The sequence below is a fragment of the Salvelinus sp. IW2-2015 genome, linkage group LG8, assembly GCF_002910315.2.
Source record: "Salvelinus sp. IW2-2015 linkage group LG8, ASM291031v2, whole genome shotgun sequence".
In the NCBI taxonomy this organism is placed as follows: domain Eukaryota; kingdom Metazoa; phylum Chordata; class Actinopteri; order Salmoniformes; family Salmonidae; genus Salvelinus; species Salvelinus sp. IW2-2015.
This window is the reverse complement of record NC_036848.1, coordinates 42851044-42871760: the sequence shown is the minus strand read 5'-3', so window position 1 is coordinate 42871760 and position 20717 is coordinate 42851044. Positions and strand designations below refer to the sequence as shown.

The window sequence follows — 20717 nt, the reverse complement described above, 5'->3', positions numbered from 1 at the left end:
CCACACTACCTTTCCTTTCCACTCACCCACTCCCTTCCACACGCCCACTACTTTCCTTTCCACTCACCCACTCCCTTCCACACGCCCAACTTACCACCAATTGGGACAAGTTCTTCCAGTTTAAAAGTATTTTGTAAGGCGTTCCAAGCCGATGGCGCAGAGTACATAAAAGCCCTTTTACCAAATTCAGTCCGGACCGTTGGAACAGTTAGCAGGATTAAGTCCTGCGAACGAAGAGAGTACCAACCACATTTCTGAACAATAAAAATACCTCATTAATATGGTTGTAAACCCAAAAGGGCTTTGTAAATAAAAGTATACCAGTGACTGAGCCTACGATTGACTAGAGAAGACTAGCCAACCCTTGTATATAATGTCCAATGGTGCTTAAGGGTTTTGCAGTTTAAAATAAATCTGAGTCGTAATTTTACTGTTAGTTTAACACAAAGAATTGTACATTGTCGGTTATTAAACTGGCAATTGTTTATTTTTTATTAAAAGTACTGACGATGGGTGTACTGTTTCCTTATGTGTTGTACAGTATGTGTGTGCTTACTGTCAGCCTGACTACTACAGTAGGCAGCTACTTCCCATGCTACTGCCGGTCAGTAGTGCTTGTTAAGCGGGAGCGACGGGCACTGTGTCCCAGTGTTGTTGCCATTCTTGCCCTCCCCATTGAGTAGTAGACTGTATGTATCTATCAAGATGACATCTAGATGGTTATCAACCTTAGTTATTTCTTGTGTAGGCTGCTATCCTACTTGAAATAAAATCATGGGAGGGAAAAGAAATTGCCACTTCAGCAACAGATAGCGACACAATGGTGATACCAAAGATATTTATAAGTAACCCAAGATTGTTCATCTGTGTCGTTATCAATGGGAGCAAATTAAGCATAGTGGACAGAACAAGCAAGGAGGTGGTCAGAGCCAAGCATGAGCTAGCGAGATCCTATTGGCGCGTTGTAGGATGTTTTTGCATATTTCCATTGGGGAACACCTTCTCTGTAAAGTGAGTGAGCACAATAACTCAGTTCACCCTTGCACTCCTTGTAAACAACGCAAAGGTTCACGTCTACGAAACTTAATGCACTCTTTTCGTAACAGCTTGTAGTTTTGGCAACAGAAAACTGTATTGAGCTCATGCTTTTATTTGATGAGAAAATCAGCAGAATGTTGGCCCAGTTCCATCTCGCTGCATACTCTCTCACTGATGGCCACTGGGCTTCCTCTCCTCGCCGTATTGCTGGGGAGTGGAAATTCCAACCGTATGCTTCAGAATTATACATCCAGTGAAACATCTGGCCCCTTGTTCTAGCTGTGGTGATAACCAGTAGGAAGCAGGTCGGCAGGCACGTCAATTCAACACCGGTGAACTGCTCGCCGGCTTATCGGCTCCTTGTGTAGCCGAATCAGTCACGCAATTACCTGATTCGCTTTCCATACACCCACTCCTTTCGACATACCCACTTGCCTATACTCCCGTTGCCATATTGGGCTGCTTCTCCCTATACTTGTGGAAACTGCCGAGCAAGTATAGCATCATCACTTCAGATTTTTGTATCTTATTGTCTTCAAAGATTCTCAATTAAATCAGTAGTCATGACATGTTTAGTGAAACATTTGTTGACTGCAAACGACGATAGAATGACTCAACTGTTTGACAGATAATCATCAATTTATTGACAAAATGGCTAAATCACGACTCTTTTTCAATCCTAGAAGACATTAGAATGTGTTGGTCTTGTGAAAATATAAGAGACAGATACCAATCTTTCTCAGTCTTATTGATAACAGATGACATGTGATATGCAAATACACTAATACACCGATCCAATATTGCATGTTTTCAGGAGAAAAGAAGAGCCCTGAGAAGAAGAGCGACAAATGGAGCTAATGGGATCCACCCTGACGGCGGAGTACACCCGACCCAAAACCAGCCAATTCTTCCCAGCCATCTCCAACATGGTGTCCTCCTACCGGAGCAACCAGCCTGTGCTGGCCATGAACCCCAGTGCCAACCAACCCTGGAGGACTAACGCCTACTACCGCACAGGCAGCGCTGCCGCCATCCCCTCCCTCTCCTCCATCCAGAGGGAGAACCTAGGCTTCGACCTGGTCCGGGCCAATACCATGTTCTACCCGTCAAACCGGTCAGCCATGATCACCCGCTACACCCCAGACGACTGGTACAAGTCCAACCAGAGCAACTACCGTGAGTCGGAGTCGTCCAGGAACAGTGCTGAGCGGCTGAGGAGGGATACCATCAGGTTGATGCAGGATAAAGAGCAGCTGACCAGGAGGACCCAGGAGACCACCAGTAAGAACATCGGGGAACGCCTCAACGACATCAGCTTTTGGAGGTCAGAGTTGAACCATGAGATAGACAACATGGTGAGCGAGATCATGGCCCTCACTGAGGTGAAGAGAAGGCTGGAGAGAGCCATGCAGGAGACCGAGGGGCCTCTGCAGGTAATGGTGTGTGTGCGTGTGTGCGTGTGTGCATGCGCGCTTGCACATGTGTGTGCTAAGCTCTACGTAAGAGTGTTCTGTAACTCCAACAGTACACAATGCATTCACACAGAAATGCAAATTGTACAGTATAAAGCATAACAAAGTCCATCTCCAGTGCACCTATTTAATCATCCATGCATGTCACTTACTCAACACAGGGTCTTACTGTGTCTGATGGTGGTGGATAAAGTGACAGTAGTTATTGGTTCTTCACACCACTTCAGAGCAGATGGGGTCATCATTCACAATACTCTAAATTAGGTCACACGTGTCCTGTTAAGGTTGCTGGGCAACCAGGCAACCTTCCACAGAACAGCATCGGTGGTCATTTGTCCTAACCCAAAGTGCTTTGGGGTGTATAGTAGCGTCAACTTGATCTGGCTAGAGATCTGGTGACATGAACGACCCACACAGGGTAGTGGAGATCAGGTAGCAACAGATAGTTTTCCGAGAGGACCTCTAATAAGTAATTGGAACCTATGAATAGAATGTAGACTCACTGTATAGAGAGACATACAAATCAAATCATAATTTTTGTATATACAGTACCAGTCAAAAGTTTGGACACACCTACTCGAATCAAGTGGAGAAGATACAGGTCTTCCTCTACAATATTCACCCAAGGAATGCTCTTTGTTTCAAGATACTTTTTCCCGTCGAAACACTAGCACGTTCAAAAGTGAATACTAGAGCAATATTTCTAACATAGAACGTTGAGAATGGTCAGAGGCGATCTATAGAACACTAATGTAAATTGTATAAATTAGGCTGTGTGAGAAGGTTTGAATTCGAAGAAACCTGCCTACACATTGTTTGAAGTACAACAGACCAACATAGCTACTTTAGTAGGTCAGAGCTGTGTGCTGGAAAATCTGGGTAGAGAATGGGTGGAGTAGGCATTGTGGTGCACATGTGAATTTCCATTATTTTTCAGCTTCAGACCAATGCCTAATTTTCAGCAAAACATTATTTTTTGTTTTTAATGTTAGATAATGTAGAGTAATTTGGCATTTAGATTGGAAGACGATCCTTCTACCACACCAGACTCTGTCTGTGCTTTACACTACTGCACTAATATATTTCCTATATAGTGCCTACTTTGGGCCAGAGCCCATAGGGCTCTAATCAAAAGAAGTGCACGATGGGCCCTGGTCAAAAGTAGTTCACCATGTAGGGGAATAGGGTGCCATTCGGGACACTGAATTAATATTGTGTGACCATCAACAGGTGTCCCAAGAATGCCTGTATCACAGAGAGAAGCGAATGTCCATTGATCTGGTTCACGACAACGTGGAGAAAGATCTCATAAGGGTACAAACAAAGACATGTCATTACAATCATGGCATGACTTATGACTATTTATCCTAATGATCAGAACCTTATTACCTGAACTGATACCTGTTTTGCTCATTATGTAACCAGGAAGTGGAGACCATTAAGTCATGCCAGGAGAGGATGAGGAGACATCTAGACAAAGCCATCGCTCAACTAGCGTGAGTCTACACTCCTAGAGTATGACCCAGGACTACTGTAAAATAGGCCTTCACTATTTGAAAACTACATAGCAAATTCTCCAGTGTAGAAAAAAGAGAAATTAACACAGAGAGTGTTTAATCAACACTGACTGTGTTAAGTCTGTGGACCCATATAGACACCAGAACCGTATTAAAATACATACTGTTTAGTGTAAAGCCTTATTCAAATATTTCCCAGAGTGCCTTGCCTTTCGAGTAAATTGTATTACCATTCATGACTATATTTGTTAGTGACAGTGACATGGTTGTTGCATTCATCCATTTTCAGTCCTATTGACTTCACCAAGTGAGATCCTAAGTGAATAAGTTATTTTTTTAAATTATTTAACACAATACCATATGTATTTCATAAGCCCTTATATTAAGGGGCTAGTTCTACCCTAATACAGGGGCCTGAAACGCATCATACGCATCACTTTGAACCAAAACCATGCCCATCATTATCATATTTCCCAGCATGCTCTATAGCAGGTTGATTTTGAGAATTGTTTACTTCAAGATCTATGTTTGTGCATAATTGATTGGTTACTCTTATGCTTCACAAATATAAATCACATATATTTTTCAAAACTAATCCAATCAGTTTGTTAGATTTTTTTGCATCCGTTACTGAAATGTTTGTTCCAGTTTAAATGAAATAGTCTCTTCATGATGTTCCTGAATGCAGGTGAATAAAAACTATTAGAATCTGAACTCTGGCTAGTTTCCAGTAGGAGTCACCCAAAACTTTGTAAGACAGCATTATGTGACCTGCGGGTAGGGTTGCAAAAAAAACTGGCAGCTTCATTAAATAGTACCCGCAAAACACCAGTCTCAACATCAACGGTGAAGAGGCAACTTTGGGATGCTGGCCTTCTAGGCAGAATTCCTCTGTCCTGTGTCTGTGTTCTTTTGCCCATCTTAATCTTTTCTTTTTATTGRCCAGTCTGAGAYATGGCTTTTTCTTTGCAACTCTGCCTAGAAGRCCAGCATCCCGGAGTCRCCTCTTCACTGTTGACRTTGAGACTGGTGTTTTCCGGGTACTATTTAATGAAGCTGCCAGTTGAGGACTTGTGAGGCGTCTGTTTCCCAAACTAGACACTCTAATGTACTTGTCCTCTTGCTCAGTTGTGCACCGGAGCCTCCCACTCCTCCTTCTATTCTTGTTAGAGACAGTTTGCACTGTTCTGTGAAGGGAGTAGTACGCAGCATTGTACGAGATCTTCAGTTTCTTGGTAATTTCTTGCATGGAATAGCCTTCATTTCTCAGAAAAAGAATAGACTGACACGTTTCAGAAGAAAGGTCTTTGTTTCTGGCCATTTTGAGCCTGTAATCAAACCCACAAATGCTGATGCTTCAGATACTCAACTAGTCTAAAGAAGGCCACTTGTACTGCTTCTTTAATCAGGACAAAAGTTTTCAGCTGTGCTAACATAATTGCAAAAGGGTTTTCTAATGATCAATTAGGCTTTTAAAGTGATCAACTTGGATTAGCTAACATAACGTGCCATTGGAACAGAGGAGTGATGGTTGCTGATAATGGGCCTCTGTACGCCTATGTAGATATTCCATAAAAAATCAGCCGTTTCCAGCTACAATAGTCATTTACAACATTAACAATGTCTACACTGTATTTCTGATCAATTTGATGTTATTTTAATGGACACACATTTTATTTTTATTTTTTTACTCTTGTCCTTCCTCTACCCTCAACCTCTCCCATATATTATTTTTCTATTTGCCATATCTTTCAAACTGTGCTCTTTCAAAAAACGTTCTGAACCTATATACGTTTTACAGACACAGTATGTTTTACATTAGTTATCTTGTTGTTATTAGTCCCATCCTTCAGCTCCATTCAACCCCTCCCATCTATCTCGTAACACCATCCTAATTGGATTTCTATTTCCCATATATTTTTCAACTGAGCTGTGATGCTTCACAAAAGTACTGAACCTTTCTATTCTCATAGCTTCTACAGATTGTAAATTGAAAATAAAATGGTTTGCTAAAAGTATTATTATATTATTGATTGATTGACTATGACTTTTCAGATTGCCCAGTAGTGCTATCTGCAGGGTTAGCTCCAGGTAAATATTGCAATTCTTCAGCCATTCCTGGACTTGTGACCTAAAACATAAGATGAATTAATGAATCCATCAATCAATGTACATCCACAAACATACATTGCATTCGGAAAGTATTCAGACCCATTGACTTTTTCACATTTTGTTACGTTACAGCCTTATTCTAAAATTGATGAAATGTCAGGTCTGAATGCACTGTAGATATTGAAACAAACAATTCTAAAAAGCAACCTGTAATAGAGAATGCTTGGAAATATGATAATGACGGGCATATTTTTGGTTCAAAGTGTATGTGTATTAGTTTCAGGCCCCTGTATTAGGGTAGAACTAGCCCCTTAAAATAAGGCCTTATGAAATATGTATGCTAGGCTGCATTTATACCTTCAGCTCAATTAGTTTTTCCAATAATTGGTATTTTGTCCAATCACATTAGATCTTTTCACATCAGCTATTTTTCAGTGCTGATATGATTGGTCAAATAAACAATTAGTGAAAAAAAGATCAGAATTGGTCTGCCTGTCTAAAAGAGGCCATATTGTGTTAAATAATATATTTAAATAATATATGTATTTAACGATAACGTATTCGCTTAGGATATCACTTGGTGAAGTACGTTGGACTGAAATTTGATAAAGCAACATTGATGTCTCTGTCACTAACAAACCACAGTCATGGATGGTAACTGTACAATTTACTCAAAAGGCAAGGCACTGGGATATTTTTTAATAATGCTTTACACTAAGCAGTGTGTTAATGTAACACTGTTCCAGCATCTATATGGGTCCACAGAGTGTTGATTTAACACTCTCAGTGTTAGTTTTGTTTGTTTTTTAACACTGGAGAATTTGCTGTGTAGGGGCCATTTTAACCAATAGTCTTACTCAAGAAAAAGTAAGCTAAAACAAGGTCTCTTTCCGGGTATAGAAATATATTTAATGTGATGAGACTTATAATAAGACATTACAACGGCTCATATATGCTCATAACATAATAAAACATTACACCTGTCGGCGCAGCGTCAAGTGTTAAAGTGTTACTATGCCTCTGTGTGTGTTACTTCCATCAGGTCAAACCGAGCAGCTCAACATGAACTGGAGAGAGACCTCAGTGACAAGGTGACAGCCCAGAGAATAGATAATAGGTGTCACCATCTCAGGAATGCATCAGACGGGATCAACTACTACAGAGGGATCGAGAGACTGGACCCATCGTAAGTCATACCTAACCACTACTTTAGATGTGGATGCTATACAGCTTTGTGATTGAAATAGGAGATACTGTATATGCTGTGAAAGGGACTGCCCCCTCAGCCATGAACTTTATAAAACATTTTCATGTTCTTCAAGCGCGAAAACTTTCAAAAATGAAAACAATTAAAAATCATAATAAAAGGCGTCTGGTAGAAGTAAATGATTCCGAGGCGCATGCGTAGCATAGCCTTTTTGTCTTCTACCAAACCATTACCAAACCAATCAGGTGGTTGTTCGATGAAACTAAGCTTTGGACATCACTGATCATATGTGTCTGATAAAGTAATACAGGCATCGGCACACTGCTTCAAAGTACACTGCTTAGTGATTTCGACACATGCCTCAGAGCTCCTGTATCAAACATAACATCACTACCGGAGGCCCAGCTAACTAGCACCCGCCTGCCGAACACCTGCCCTCGCCGTAACATTAACAGACCTGCCTTGAAAGCAGTGCTCGGCAGATGGGGGCGAAGGATACTGTCTACTGGTGTCCTAGATTGCTAGCTACCTACATCTGCCCCCGCCTCCCGCCTGTGTAAAGTTACCAGAGTCCTAGCTTAAAAATGGACCGGTAGAAGAATAAAGAGGGGTTCCTACAGATGCAGGAATGCCCCGAGTTGCGGGCGGCAATCACACCCTTCTCTGCACATGCACAGAAACTGTGTGTGACTATATGAGAGCGAAGTCTTGCATCTCGCTCATCTCATTATCTGCAGTGCTGCTCATGGCAACCTCATTTTGCTACCTTTATTCTACCTTTAAATGTTAAATGACTGCATTTCCACAAATTGGATGATATTATCTTTAATCCCATTCAAACTAGTACGGGACTGGATATGGAAGTAAAGCAGAAGGGGTCATCACATTCAGATTGTATTGACACAGGTGCTTCACATTTCCTCTGAATATAAAGCACCAATCCCAAATTCAACTCTAGCTACATCCACCCCAGTGTATCTCCTGCCTTCCAACGGCATCCCAATCCGTTGACCATTGTGTCCATTGTCATTTCTCACCCACTTGACCAGGCTCTCCCTGCCCGACTCGTGGTCAAAGTTCACGGATGACAACATCCTTCACTCCCAGAGCGAGCGGGCTGCTTCCCACAAGCTGCGTGATGTTATTGAGATCCTGCTGAACGCCACGTCCAACGAGATGTGGAAACATTTCAACACGGTCAACGTGGCCTTCACCAACCGCATGTCAGAGACCGCTGACGCCAAGAACAGCCTGCAGACACACCTGGCTAAGGTGACTGACCATTACCTGACCAATGACCATCAAGCTCGTCTTTCATGTTTAATTCCTTTTTTGTTTAGTTCCATTCAACTCAGTGAAATGCAGTTTGGTTGTATCTTGTTAAGCATCATTGTACTTCAACATCAGGTCCAGGGGACAGTAAGGAAGGAGTTGTAAACTGCCTGCATACCATAGTTGATGATTGCTGAAATTTAACTGCTGTCTTTGATAGATTTTCCTGCTGAAAAAGCAGCATAGACCAGCATAAATTTCAAGCTGGTCCATGCTAGTTCATGCTGGTCTATGCTGGTCAGCGCTGGTTAGATGCTGGTCAAGCTGGTCTGACCAGCATGGCAGTGTTGTAGTATTCGAGACCCATCAAATGATTGTATTTTTTGAGAGTGTGATTTTGAGAGTGAAAATTGGAAAAGTCTAGGAAAACATTTTTTTTTTAAATAGGATTATTTATTCACACAGGGTGCCTTTCCTTCACTGGGCGGGCTATTTGTGAACTTTAAGCAAAATTAGAGTATACCCACTTCTCAAGGCACCACTCACTACACCACTGCATAGGGCCAATAGAAAGCAGTCACACACAGAATGATGTTAAATCACCACTACACCACTGCATAGGGCCAATAGAAAGCAGTCACACACAGAATGATGTTAAATCACCACTACACCACTGCATAGGCCAATAGAAAAGCAGTCACACACAGAATGATGTTAAATCACCACTACCCACTGCATAGGGCCAATAGAAGACAGTCACACACAGCATGATGTTAAATCACCACTACACCACTGCATAGGGCAATAAGAGCAGTCACACACAGCATGAGTTAAATCACCACTACACACTGCATAGGGCCAATAGAAAGCAGTCACACACAGCATGATGTTAAATCACACTACACCACTGCATAGGCCGAGGGAAAGCAGTCACACACAGATGATGTTAAATCACCACTACACCACTGCATAGGGCTGATGGAAAGCAGTCAACACACAGCATGATGTTAAATCACCCACTACACCACTGCATAGGGCATAGAAAGCAGTCACACACACAGAATGATGTTAAATCACCACTACACACTGCATTAGGGCTGATGGAAAGCAGTCACACACAGCATGATGTTAAATCACCACTACACCACTGCATAGGGCAATAGAAAAAGCAGTCACACACACCATGATGTAAAGCATTTCCCAATCGAAATGTACAACTATTACTTCCCATTGAAAAAAAAGTTTCAAGTTTAGCACACAAAGTAACCTGTGACCTAAAGTTTAAAGTGGAACTGTGCCTCCATCCGGGAGTAATGTTTCAGTTTCAATGACTCAATATTCTGGACAAAAACAGACGAATGTAACTAATGCTGGGAATGTCAATACATTCAAACTAGCAAGGGCAATGATCACAAGTGTCATAACGTGGCTAATAGGCTAGAGTATTTATGTAGCAAGCTAAAAACACAGCGCCTAACATTAGCTTGATAGCTAGCTGCTAGGAGAAAGTCATGTCATGCCATTCGAGGAGTGGGTGAGTGATTGATTTTTTTTACCCTCATATTGTTTTTCGGTGGCTATACAACATTAGAGATGCAGTTGTCATTTGGTTAGCTAGCAAGAACTTGAAAGACTGCTATACAGTTAGCATATTTGCATTGCAAATTCATTTGGCTATCTACTTCGATTACAGAGTTACTCTTGTTTGAGTGTGCCAGAGCACATAACAAATTATGAATTTACAAACATGCAACACCTGCTGAATATGACCGGTGGCAGTAAATGTAGGGGGGAAAGTAATAGTTAGTCAAGAAGCTCTAGATATCATGTAAACAGCATAATCAGCTCTGCATCGGAGAGTAAATGGAGAGTGAGGTGTTCTCTCATTTGTGTCTGGAAGCAGCTAGCTAACAAGTTGCCAACTTTAGCCAGTTAGCTTGGGTGCTTGGTTGGGACAAGCATGCATTGGCAGGCAAGCTGCAGAAGGATGAGGAGGTTACAATTCCCCATTGTTTATCAGTGCAATTTTGACAGTCAACTAGCAGAAAAAGTTTGAGAGGGTTTATCTTATGTTCCTTCGTTAGATTTTTGCTCATCTTGCTCTGGCTAGCAATAGTTGTTGAACATGTTGTTATTGATGTGCATAACTGAGGGAGAGAGAGCTTTTTCATGGTTGTTTGATCAATAGGACTGTAAGTTCCCACATGTAAGAGGACTCCAGTGGTGTTTACATATTTGCAGAAATCCATTCAGGTCTATTGTGGGCTTTTGGCGATATGGTTCTTTTTATAAGACGTGAATGTGTTTCAAATTCCAAATTGTTTGCATAGCCAACTTACACACAGCTCTGACACACACCACTTACCACCAGACATGCCCACTAGGGGCTTTTTACAGTCCCCAAATCCAGAAACAATTCAAGAAAGCGTACAGTATTATATAGAGCCATTATCACGTAAAACTCCCATACATCTCATATTGCTCAAATGAACAGCAAACCTGTTTTTTTTACATAAAGCAACACATCCCGGCACAAAGCCTCTCCCCTAATTTACCTATATATGTTGTGTGTTGTATTGATATGTAGGCTATGTGAGACTTTTCAAATGTATGAGTTCTGTCTTTGAGCTGTTCTTATCTCTTAATGTTTCATGTTTTGTGTGGACCCAGAAAAAGTAGCTGCTGCTTTCGCAACAGCTAATGGGGATCCTAATAAAATACAAAAAACCTGATGTAAAACTGTGCAAATGTGAAGGAGCATTATAACTCTGCCTGAATTGTCACCTTTTATGGTGACAATAACACCCTTATGCTGTCTACTTGTAAGTATGGAATTAGGCCAAGACAGTACATCTAAGGTATATATAAAGGGGAGGGGTACGCGCAATGCCGTCGGGGTACGCAAATAAAAATGTGATTCACATTTTTTTTAAATAAAACTTATTTGTATTTTTTTTAGAAAAAAAATCTGCACATTTTCAACAGTCCATTTATATTTTCCAAAGGGGCTATACATTTGGGGGAGTTTTTTTCTCGCCTAAGTAGCCTCGTTTCACTGCCAAATAACAATTAAACCATTTAGTTTTTTTAACAACACAATGTCAAATACAGGTAGCCTAGTCAAATAATTAACACCCAATCACATTACAATTACCATCTCGCGGCAATTCCACTAACGGTCAGTATGCAGCCAAACAAAGCTGCTGCTCATTCCGTTTGTGTGAAAATTGATAAATGGTCAAAAAAGTAAGGCTCGCATCCATAGAGACACATACCAGCAGTATCGAAGAGGCCAAAATATGATGAGAACTACATTGATTTGGGTTCACTTATATTGGGAGTAGTGCCTTTCCTCGCCACAGTGTTTTATTTGCAAAGTACTATCTCACAACTCGATGAAACCTTCATCACAGACATTTAGAAACAAAACATGCCAATTTGAAAAATAAGAGAATTAAGACGACTTTCGAGTAGTAGTCATGTATAAAAGCAACAGATACCATTAAATAGAAGGGGTAGTAAAGCGTCTTATATGGTGAGCTACTCAGTGGCTAGGACAGGCAAGCCATATATTGTGGATTACTTAATTCTTCAATTCTTTTTTAAAGTACTGGACAGCTTTGTGACATCAAATGGATTTGTGGTCAAGATGTTTTGGTATCTGTACTGATGGCACAAAAGCCATGACAGGGAGATATAGTGGAGTGGTACAGGTGTGCAAGCAGTTGCTCCTGACGCCACTTGGGTACACTGCAAGCATCCCCGAGAGGCTCTTGCTGCCAGGGAATGCCTGACAGCTTGAAAGATGTTTTGGACACTACAGGTGAAATAGTTAAAGCAAGGCCCTGAACTCTCGTGTATTTTCTGCACTAGCAATGATATGGCAGCGCGACCATGTAATGCTTTGTCAAGGGGCAAAGTATTGACATGTTTTTTTGAATAGAGAGACATAAACTTTAAAGTTTTATTTACTGACCATAATTTTCACTTGTCTGACCGCTTGCATGATGACGAGTTTCTCACACGACTGGCCTATCTGGGTGATGTTTTTTCTCGTCTGAATGATCTGAATCTAGGATTACAGGGACTCTCCGCAACTGTATTCAATGTGCAGGACAAAACTAAGGCTATGATTAAGAAGTTGGAGCTCTTCTCTGTTTGCATTAACAAGGACAACACACAGGTCTTTCCATCATTGTATTTTTTGTGTGCAAATTAACTCAATCTTACGGGCAATGTCAAATGTGATATAGTGAAGCACCTGAGTGAGTTGGGTGCGCAATTATGCAGGTACTTTCCCGAAACGGATGACTCGAACAAATGGATTCATTATCCCTTTCATGTCCATTCTTCTAGTTCACTTACCGATATCTGAACAAGAGAGCCTCATCGAAATTGCATCAAGCGTTCTGTGAAAATTGAATTTAATCAGAAGCCACTGCCATATTTCTGGATTGGGCTGCGCTCAGAGTATCCTGCCTTGGCAAATCGCGCTGTTAAGACACTGATGCCCTTTGCAACTACGTACCTATGTGAGAGTGGATTCTCGGCCCTCACTAGCATGAAAACTAAATCCAGGCACAGACTGTGTGTGGAAAATGATTTAAGACTGAGACTCTCTCCAATACAACCCAACATTGCAGAGTTATGTGCATCCTTTCAAGCACACCCTTCTCAATAACCTGTGGTGAGTTATTCACAATTTTCGATGAAGAAATAAGGTTTTATGTGTAAGATGGTTAAATAAAGAGCAAAATGATTGATTATTATTATATTATTATTTGTGCCCTGGTCCTATAAGAGCTCTTTGTCACTTCCCACGAGCAGGGTTGTGACAAAAATTCACACACATTCTTATGTTTAATAAATGTATTGTATTCAGAATTTTCGATGAAGAAATGTGGCAGGCTTACAATAATGGCAAAAAAATTAAATAAAAATATTTGAGAGTGAGGTGACCCTGGTGCTAGAGGGGGTACGCAGCTGGAGATTGAATGTTTGAAGGGGTACGGGACTATAAAAAGTTTGGGATTTTGTACAAAAAGTTTCATCCGCCTGGTACAGTAGCTTAGCAGGTCGACAATGGAATACTCAGGGGAATGAGGGTATGATATCGAATCCTGTTGAAGGCACACTATTTTGAAAATAGTTTTATGTGAAACCACACTGTTGTTAAAATCATTTGTTTTATTTAGTATAGTATACGCTTCTGTGTTAAGCATCCTAAATAATGCCAAAAATTATGTTTTTGAAAAATAGTCAACTTCAAGGCAAAAAAGTGAAGCATAATGTATGTAAACCTGGTATTCCAACTGATTATAGGTTACGAAAGTCAACAACTTATCGCTGCGCCACGGAATTTTGATGAAAACAGTGGAGAGAAAAAATGTCTATCTGATAATCATAGGCTGCTATTTATTGTTGAACGGCATATGAACAGATAATGAAGCTCTGAGTAATGAACAGTTTTTCAGAACAATTTGGTGAAAGCCTCGAAGTCTTCAGACAGCCTCGGTTTCCCATCACTAGCGAAAACACAACGAAGGCTGGTCACCAGCCTATGCTGGTCTATGCTATTTTTTTCTCCAGGGTTGTCAAACTATTCAAGGGTCTATTGCATTTTCACGTGACATCTTTCATGATAATAGAACAACGCTTTATTCCTATCACATTGCGTTTACTGTTCATTGAGGAGAAAAATAAAACTCCTTTCAGACCCTTTTACTTGTGTCTCACAAGATCAGCGTTTAATGGGCAGAGACATGTGAGTTTTGTGACGTGATCACCCTCTTCACTGGTCTAGGCCTTATTTTTACTGTAATCGTGTTATGGAACCCAGGCATGCAAACTAATTCACCAAACTTTGTTACTTCTAGGGTAAATAGTCTTGTCAAAAGAAGGACACCAAAAATAGATTTATCTTGCATTGCCTGTGTTCAACACTTTCCACTGATACATACCCTTGGTAGTGGAGTAGTAGACTGACACGCCCTGACCATAGAGAGCCTTTTAATTCTCTATTTTGGTTAGGTCGGGGTGTGACTAGGGTGGGTGATCTAGTGCGTTTATTTCCATGTTGGCCTGGTATGGTTCCCAATCAGAGGCATCGTTTTCTCTGATTGGGGATCATATTTAGGCAGCCATTTCCCCACTGTGTTTTGTGGGATCTTGTTTCTGTGTAGTTGCCTGTGAGCACTGCTTGAGCTTCACGTATCGTTTATTCTTTATTGTTTTTTGTGCGTTTCACTAAATATAATATGTGGAACCCAGATCACGCTGCACGTTGGTCCGAGTATGCTTACAACGATTGTGACATAGACACTGGAGCCCATTGTTGTCGAAGGGTTAATTGGATGTTGCAGGGCTCTATCCACCTCAGCTGTTCTCTGGGTTTATCCATTGACAGCAGCTATGATGTGAGCCACACAGTCTTTAATAACGCCAGTCAGCCAGCCAGTCAGTCAGTCAGGGATGGTTCTGAGGAGTGGTTGAGTGATTCAGGGGAATGGGATTACATGATAATGTGATGGTGGGATGAGAAGGAGGAAAGTACTGTACAGTACAGTGTTAATCTGATTTGATCTACAGTTACATTTGGTGTTAGTTTTGCTTTTACAGACACCTGCATCTGTACTATACATTTCACATCACCTAACTGTGTGGTGTAAATAAACAAGTTCTTTGAGTTTCCTAGAACTGTTTACCTCAAACCCTTACACTGCAGGCAAAACTGGTTGCAATGACGTCCTTAGCATTATAGACAGTTCCGGTTGTAAACTGGTTGTTACAGCGCCATTTCAACCGCTAGAACTGCTCCATTCCTCTGTTTCCTTACTCCATGGATCGTCTCACCATCCCTCTCGCCTGTTTCTACTGGCAGACCCTCCAGGAAATCTTCCAGACAGAGATGCTAATAGAGAGCCTGAAGAAGGCTCTGAGGGACAAGGAATGCCCCCTGAAGGTGGCCCAGACCAGGCTGGACGAGAGGACACGCAGGCCCAACGTGGAGCTCTGCAGGGACAACCCACACCACAGGTAGGGCTCGTGTGGTGGGTATTTTATAGCCTGTAAAATGAGGACGTATTACACGTACATTCCCTTCCTTCTCCTCCATTTACCTCTTCTCCTCCGTGTGTCTTGTCCCTATCCTTATCTCTATTTCCAGACTGGTGGGAGAAGTGAGGGAGATAGAGGACACCATCCACAAGCTGCGTGAGAGACTGATGGAGGCAGAGAACACCCTGCAGAAGCTGGTGAAGACCAAGGCTGCCCTGGAGCATGACCTGTCCATCAAGGCTAACTCCTTGTTCCTGGATCAGGAGAAGTGCATGGGCATAAGGAAGAGCTTCCCCAGCACCCCACGCCTGGTGGGATACACCTAAAGCCATCACATACAGTGCATTCGGAAAGTATTCAGACCCCTTGACTTTTACAGCCTTATTCTAAAATGGATTAAATGGGTTTTCCCTCATCAATCTACACACAATATCCCATAATGACAAAGCAGATTTTTAGATTTTCGAATTTATCAAACAATTTATCAAACATAAAAACTGAAATATCACATTTACAAAAGTATTCAGACCCTTTACTTAGTACTTTGTTGAAGCACCTTTGGCAGCGACTACAGCCTTGAATCTTCTTGGGTATGACGCTACAAACTTGGCACACCTGTATTTTGGGAGTTTCTCCTATTCTTCTCTGCAGATCCTCTCAAGCTCTATCAGGTTGGATGGGGAGTGTTGCTGCACAGCTATTTTCAGGTCTCTCCAGAGATGTTAGATTGGGTTCAAGTCCCTGCTCTTGCTGGGTCACTCAAGAACATTCAGAGACTTGTCCCGAAGCCACTCCTGCATTGTCTTGGCTGTGTGCTTAGGGTTGTTGTCCTGTTGGAAAGTGAATCTTCGCCCCATTCTGAGGTCCTGAGGACTGGAGCAGGTTTTCATCAATGCTCTCTCTGTACTTTGCTCGGTTCATCTTTTCCTCTATCTTTACTAGTCTCCCAGTCCTTGCCACTGAAAAACATCCCCACAGCATGATGCTGCCACCACCATACTTCACCGTAGGGACGGCGCCAGGTTTACTTCAGATGTGACGCTTGACATTCAGGTCAAAGAGTTCAATCTTGGTTTCACCAGACTAGAGAATCTTGTTTCTCATAGTCTGAGAGTACTTTAGGTGCCTTTTGGCAAATTCCAAGCGGGGTGTGCGTGCCTTTTAATGAGTAGTGGCTTCCCATCTGGCCACTCTACCATAAAGGCACGATTATTGCTAAAGAGATTCTGGAACCTTCTGGAAGGTTCTCCCATCTCCACAGAGGAACTCTGGAGCGCTGTCAGAGTGACCATCGAGTTCTTGGTCACCTCCCTGACAAAGGCCCTTCTCCCCCGATTGCTCAGTTTGGCCAGGCGGCCAGCTTTAGGAAGAGTCCTGGTGGTTCCAAACTTCTTCCATTTAAGAATGATGGAGGCCACTGTATTCTTGGGGACCTTCAATACTGCAGAAATGTTTTGGTACCCTTCCCTAGAACTGTGCCTCGACACAATCCTGTCTCGGAGCTCCACGGACATTTCTTTCGACCTTATGGCTTGGTTTTTGCTCTGACATGCACTGTCAACTGTGGGACCTTATATAGACAGGTGTGTGCCTTTCCAAATCATGTCCAATAAATTGAATTTACCACAGGTGGACTCCAATCAAGTTGTAGAACCATCTCAAGGTTAATCAATGTAAACAGGATGTACCTGAGCTCAATGTCGAGTCTCTTAGCAAATAGTCTGAATACTTATGTAAATAAGGAATTTCTGAAAACCTGTTTTCACTTTGTCATTATGGGGTATTGTGTGTAGATTGATGAGGAAAACATTGAATACATTTTAGAATAAGGCTGTAACGTAACAATGTGGAAAAAGGGAAGAGGTCTGAATACCTCCCGAATGCACTGTACATGTATACCACAGGAGGTTGGTGGTACTTTAATTTGGCTTGTGGTAATGGCCGGAGCAGAATGAGTGGAATGGTATCAAATACACCAAACACATGGTTTCCATGTTTTTGATGCCATTCCATTTGCTCCGTTCCAGACATTATTATGAGCCGTCCTCCCCTCAGCAACCTCCACTTATGTATACCATAAGAGTGGTGGGCTACACTTGGGCGATGACGAAGTACTGTATACACTAACTAAGGCCCAGAATGTTTCCTGGTCAAGAGCATTGCACAAGGGAAAACTCCTGGATCCTATAGCAATGAGCACCACATAGGGATAGGGAAACGCATATCCTTTCCATGCTATTGTACCGACCTGACCTGTACTGTTCTGGCTTCGCTTTTCACATTTTCCTTTCTAGCATGGTTCCAGCCAAGCCTATCTGAGCTATACTGCTCTGGCCTGGTTCTTCCTACGCTGAGGAACCAGGCCAGAGCAGTAATACTCAGATGGGCTTGGCTTGGCCATAGAGAATGATAGAGGACTCTGGTGCACAAAAGCTTGTTTTAGCATGAGCACCGCCATTGAGGACTTTCACCATTTTGGAGTAGTCAACTGGGTGTGACTTCCTTTAGGTTAAGGAATGATTAAATCATTTCGTCCAGGTCATCAGGAGGGATCAACCAGTGAATTTTACTTGTGAGTAAACATTCCATAACTGCAGGTGGCAGTAAATCGCTAACTTTGGCTTTATACCTTTTCAAACAACACACTACAGGTGGCAGTATATAACATTTCAGTTTGTTTGCCAACTCATATAAGTAGTAGAAGAAGAAAATGGACTACTTCCAAAATGTAGATAGCCTCAATGGCGCTGCCCATGCTCTAACATATGCCATAATGGGACAGATACAATGATGTGCTTTCTATCTAAGTCTATGGTGGAACATTATCAAGACAATATATTATACAGGTCTGGGACTCAGGTTAGGGGACAGCCCTATTGGTCTGACAGTCCATGGAAACTAAACAGTGGTTCTGGGCGAGCAGCAGATGTGGCAGTAATCTCCAAACAAACATACAGGATTAGCTCCTGTAGCAGAGAGGCTAGAACAAATATATAGGCCTCTGGAGGGTTACTTAGTCAACCTCTGATCTGTTAGAGTCAATAACTAGCCTGGATGATACCTTTGTGAGCCATTGACACTCACTGGTGGTGGTTTTACTACTGTTTGAAGGAAAGCTCAGGCCCTGGAAAGACACAAAAAGTTCAAGTGAAACTGACACAGGTGGCCATTTTTTTATTACTTCCAGGCTGCTTAGTATACCATTATTTTTAAACCATTCAGTGAGTGAGATTTATTGTATTGTCAACTTCATTTAGTATTTGATTGCCTTTACTGGTGGTATATAAATAATATGACACAATGGTGGAGCTGTGTATATAGTACATCCTCCACCCATCTTCTCCTTCTCCCTGTATAGATTATACCTATCCCCCTCTTCTCCCCCTTTCCTTCTCCTCCTCTTCCTGATGTCTTTATAGTCCAGCATTGGGCGGTGATGGTAATGGATTGTTGTAATCGTTTTCCAGACACATACGATAACACACAGAGAAAGGCACCACCCTGTAGCACTCACTTCTGTCATCATGAAGTCCTTTGAGAGGCTAGTTAAGGATCATATCACCTCTACTTTACCTGACACCCTAGACCCACTTCAATTTGCTTACCGCCCCAATAGATCCACAGACGATGCAATCGCCATCGCACTGCAAACTGCCCTATCCCATCTGGACAAGAGGAATACCTATGTAAGAATGCTGTTCATTGACTATAGCTCAGCATTCAACACCATAGTACCCTCCAAGCTCATCACTAAGCTCGGAGCCCTTGGTCTGAACCCCGCCCTGTGCAATTGGGTCCTGGACTTCCTGATGGGCCGCCCCCTGGTGGTGAAGGGTGCGTGCTCAGCCCTCTCCTGTACTCCCTGTTCACCCATAACTGTGTGGCCACGCACTCCTCCAACTCAATCATCACGTTTGCAGACAACACAACAGTAGTAGGCCTGATTCCCAACAATGACGAGACCACCTACTCCCTGTAGGCTAAGGCCCTAGGAGTGTTTGTGGCAGAAAAATAACCTCTCACTCAATGTCAACAAAACAAAGGAGATGATCGTGCACTTCAGGAAACAGCAGAAGGAGCATGACCCTATACACATCGACGGGACCGCAGTGGAGCAGGTGGAAAGCTACAAGTTCCTCGGCGTACACATCACTGACAATCTGAAATGGTCCACCCACACAGACAGTGTGGGGAAGAAGGCGCAACAGCATATTTTCAACCTCAGGAGACCGAAGAAATTTAGCTTGGCACATAAAACCCTCACAAACTTTTACAGATGCACAATTGAGAGCATCCTGTTGGGCTGTATCACCGCCTGATACGGCAACTGCACCGCCCGCAACCGCAGGGCTCTCCAGAGGGTGGTGCGGTCTGCCCAATGCATCACCGGGGGCAAACTATCTGCCCTCCAGGACTCCTACAGCACCCAATGTCACAGGAAGGCCAAAAAGATCATCAAGGACAACAACCACCAGAGCCACTGCCTGTTCAACCCGCGACCATCCAGAAGGCGAGGTCAGTACAGGTGCATCAAAGCTGGGACCGAGAGACTGAAAACCCGCTTCTATCTCAAGGCCATCAGACTGTTAAACAGCCATCACTAGGCGGCTTCCGGTTTACGTAACCCTGCACCTAAGAGGCTGCTACCCCATATACATAGACTTGAAATCACTGGCCACTTTAATAATGGAACACTAGTCACTTTAATAATGTTTACATATTTTTGCTTTACTCATCTCATATGTACAGTGGTTCTTCCTTTAAATGTTTTGAGCTAATGCAGCGACCGCTTGTGGTAGATGGTGGCAGATTGTGGTAAATTGCATCATTCTGGCAACAATGGCTGACACTTACTTAAATAACGTGCCATAGAATTCTGTGGCACCCTGCAAGCTGTGCTGCAGTACGCCTCAACTTTTAAAGGAAGAACCACTGTACATGCTGTATTCTATTCTACTGTATTTAGTCTATGCCACTCCGACATTGCTCATGCTAATATTTACGTATATATTCCTTAATTCCATTCTTTTACTTTTAGGTTGT

General features: G+C 42.3%; 1 protein-coding gene across 1 annotated transcript in view; it reads left to right on the top strand.

The window, feature by feature from the left end:
- The window catches only part of tekt3 (tektin 3), a 17997-nt gene extending 1685 nt beyond the window's left edge, over positions 1-16312 (top strand). The window contains exons 2-8 of the mRNA XM_023991955.2: positions 1853-2471; positions 3741-3824; positions 3936-4006; positions 7182-7325; positions 8396-8618; positions 15499-15653; positions 15784-16312. Coding sequence (XP_023847723.1) covers positions 1887-2471; positions 3741-3824; positions 3936-4006; positions 7182-7325; positions 8396-8618; positions 15499-15653; positions 15784-16000 — 1479 coding nt within the window. The 5' untranslated portion in view covers positions 1853-1886 and the 3' untranslated portion in view covers positions 16001-16312. The remainder of the gene's footprint in view (positions 1-1852; positions 2472-3740; positions 3825-3935; positions 4007-7181; positions 7326-8395; positions 8619-15498; positions 15654-15783) is intronic.
- The last annotated feature ends 4405 nt before the right edge of the window (positions 16313-20717 follow it).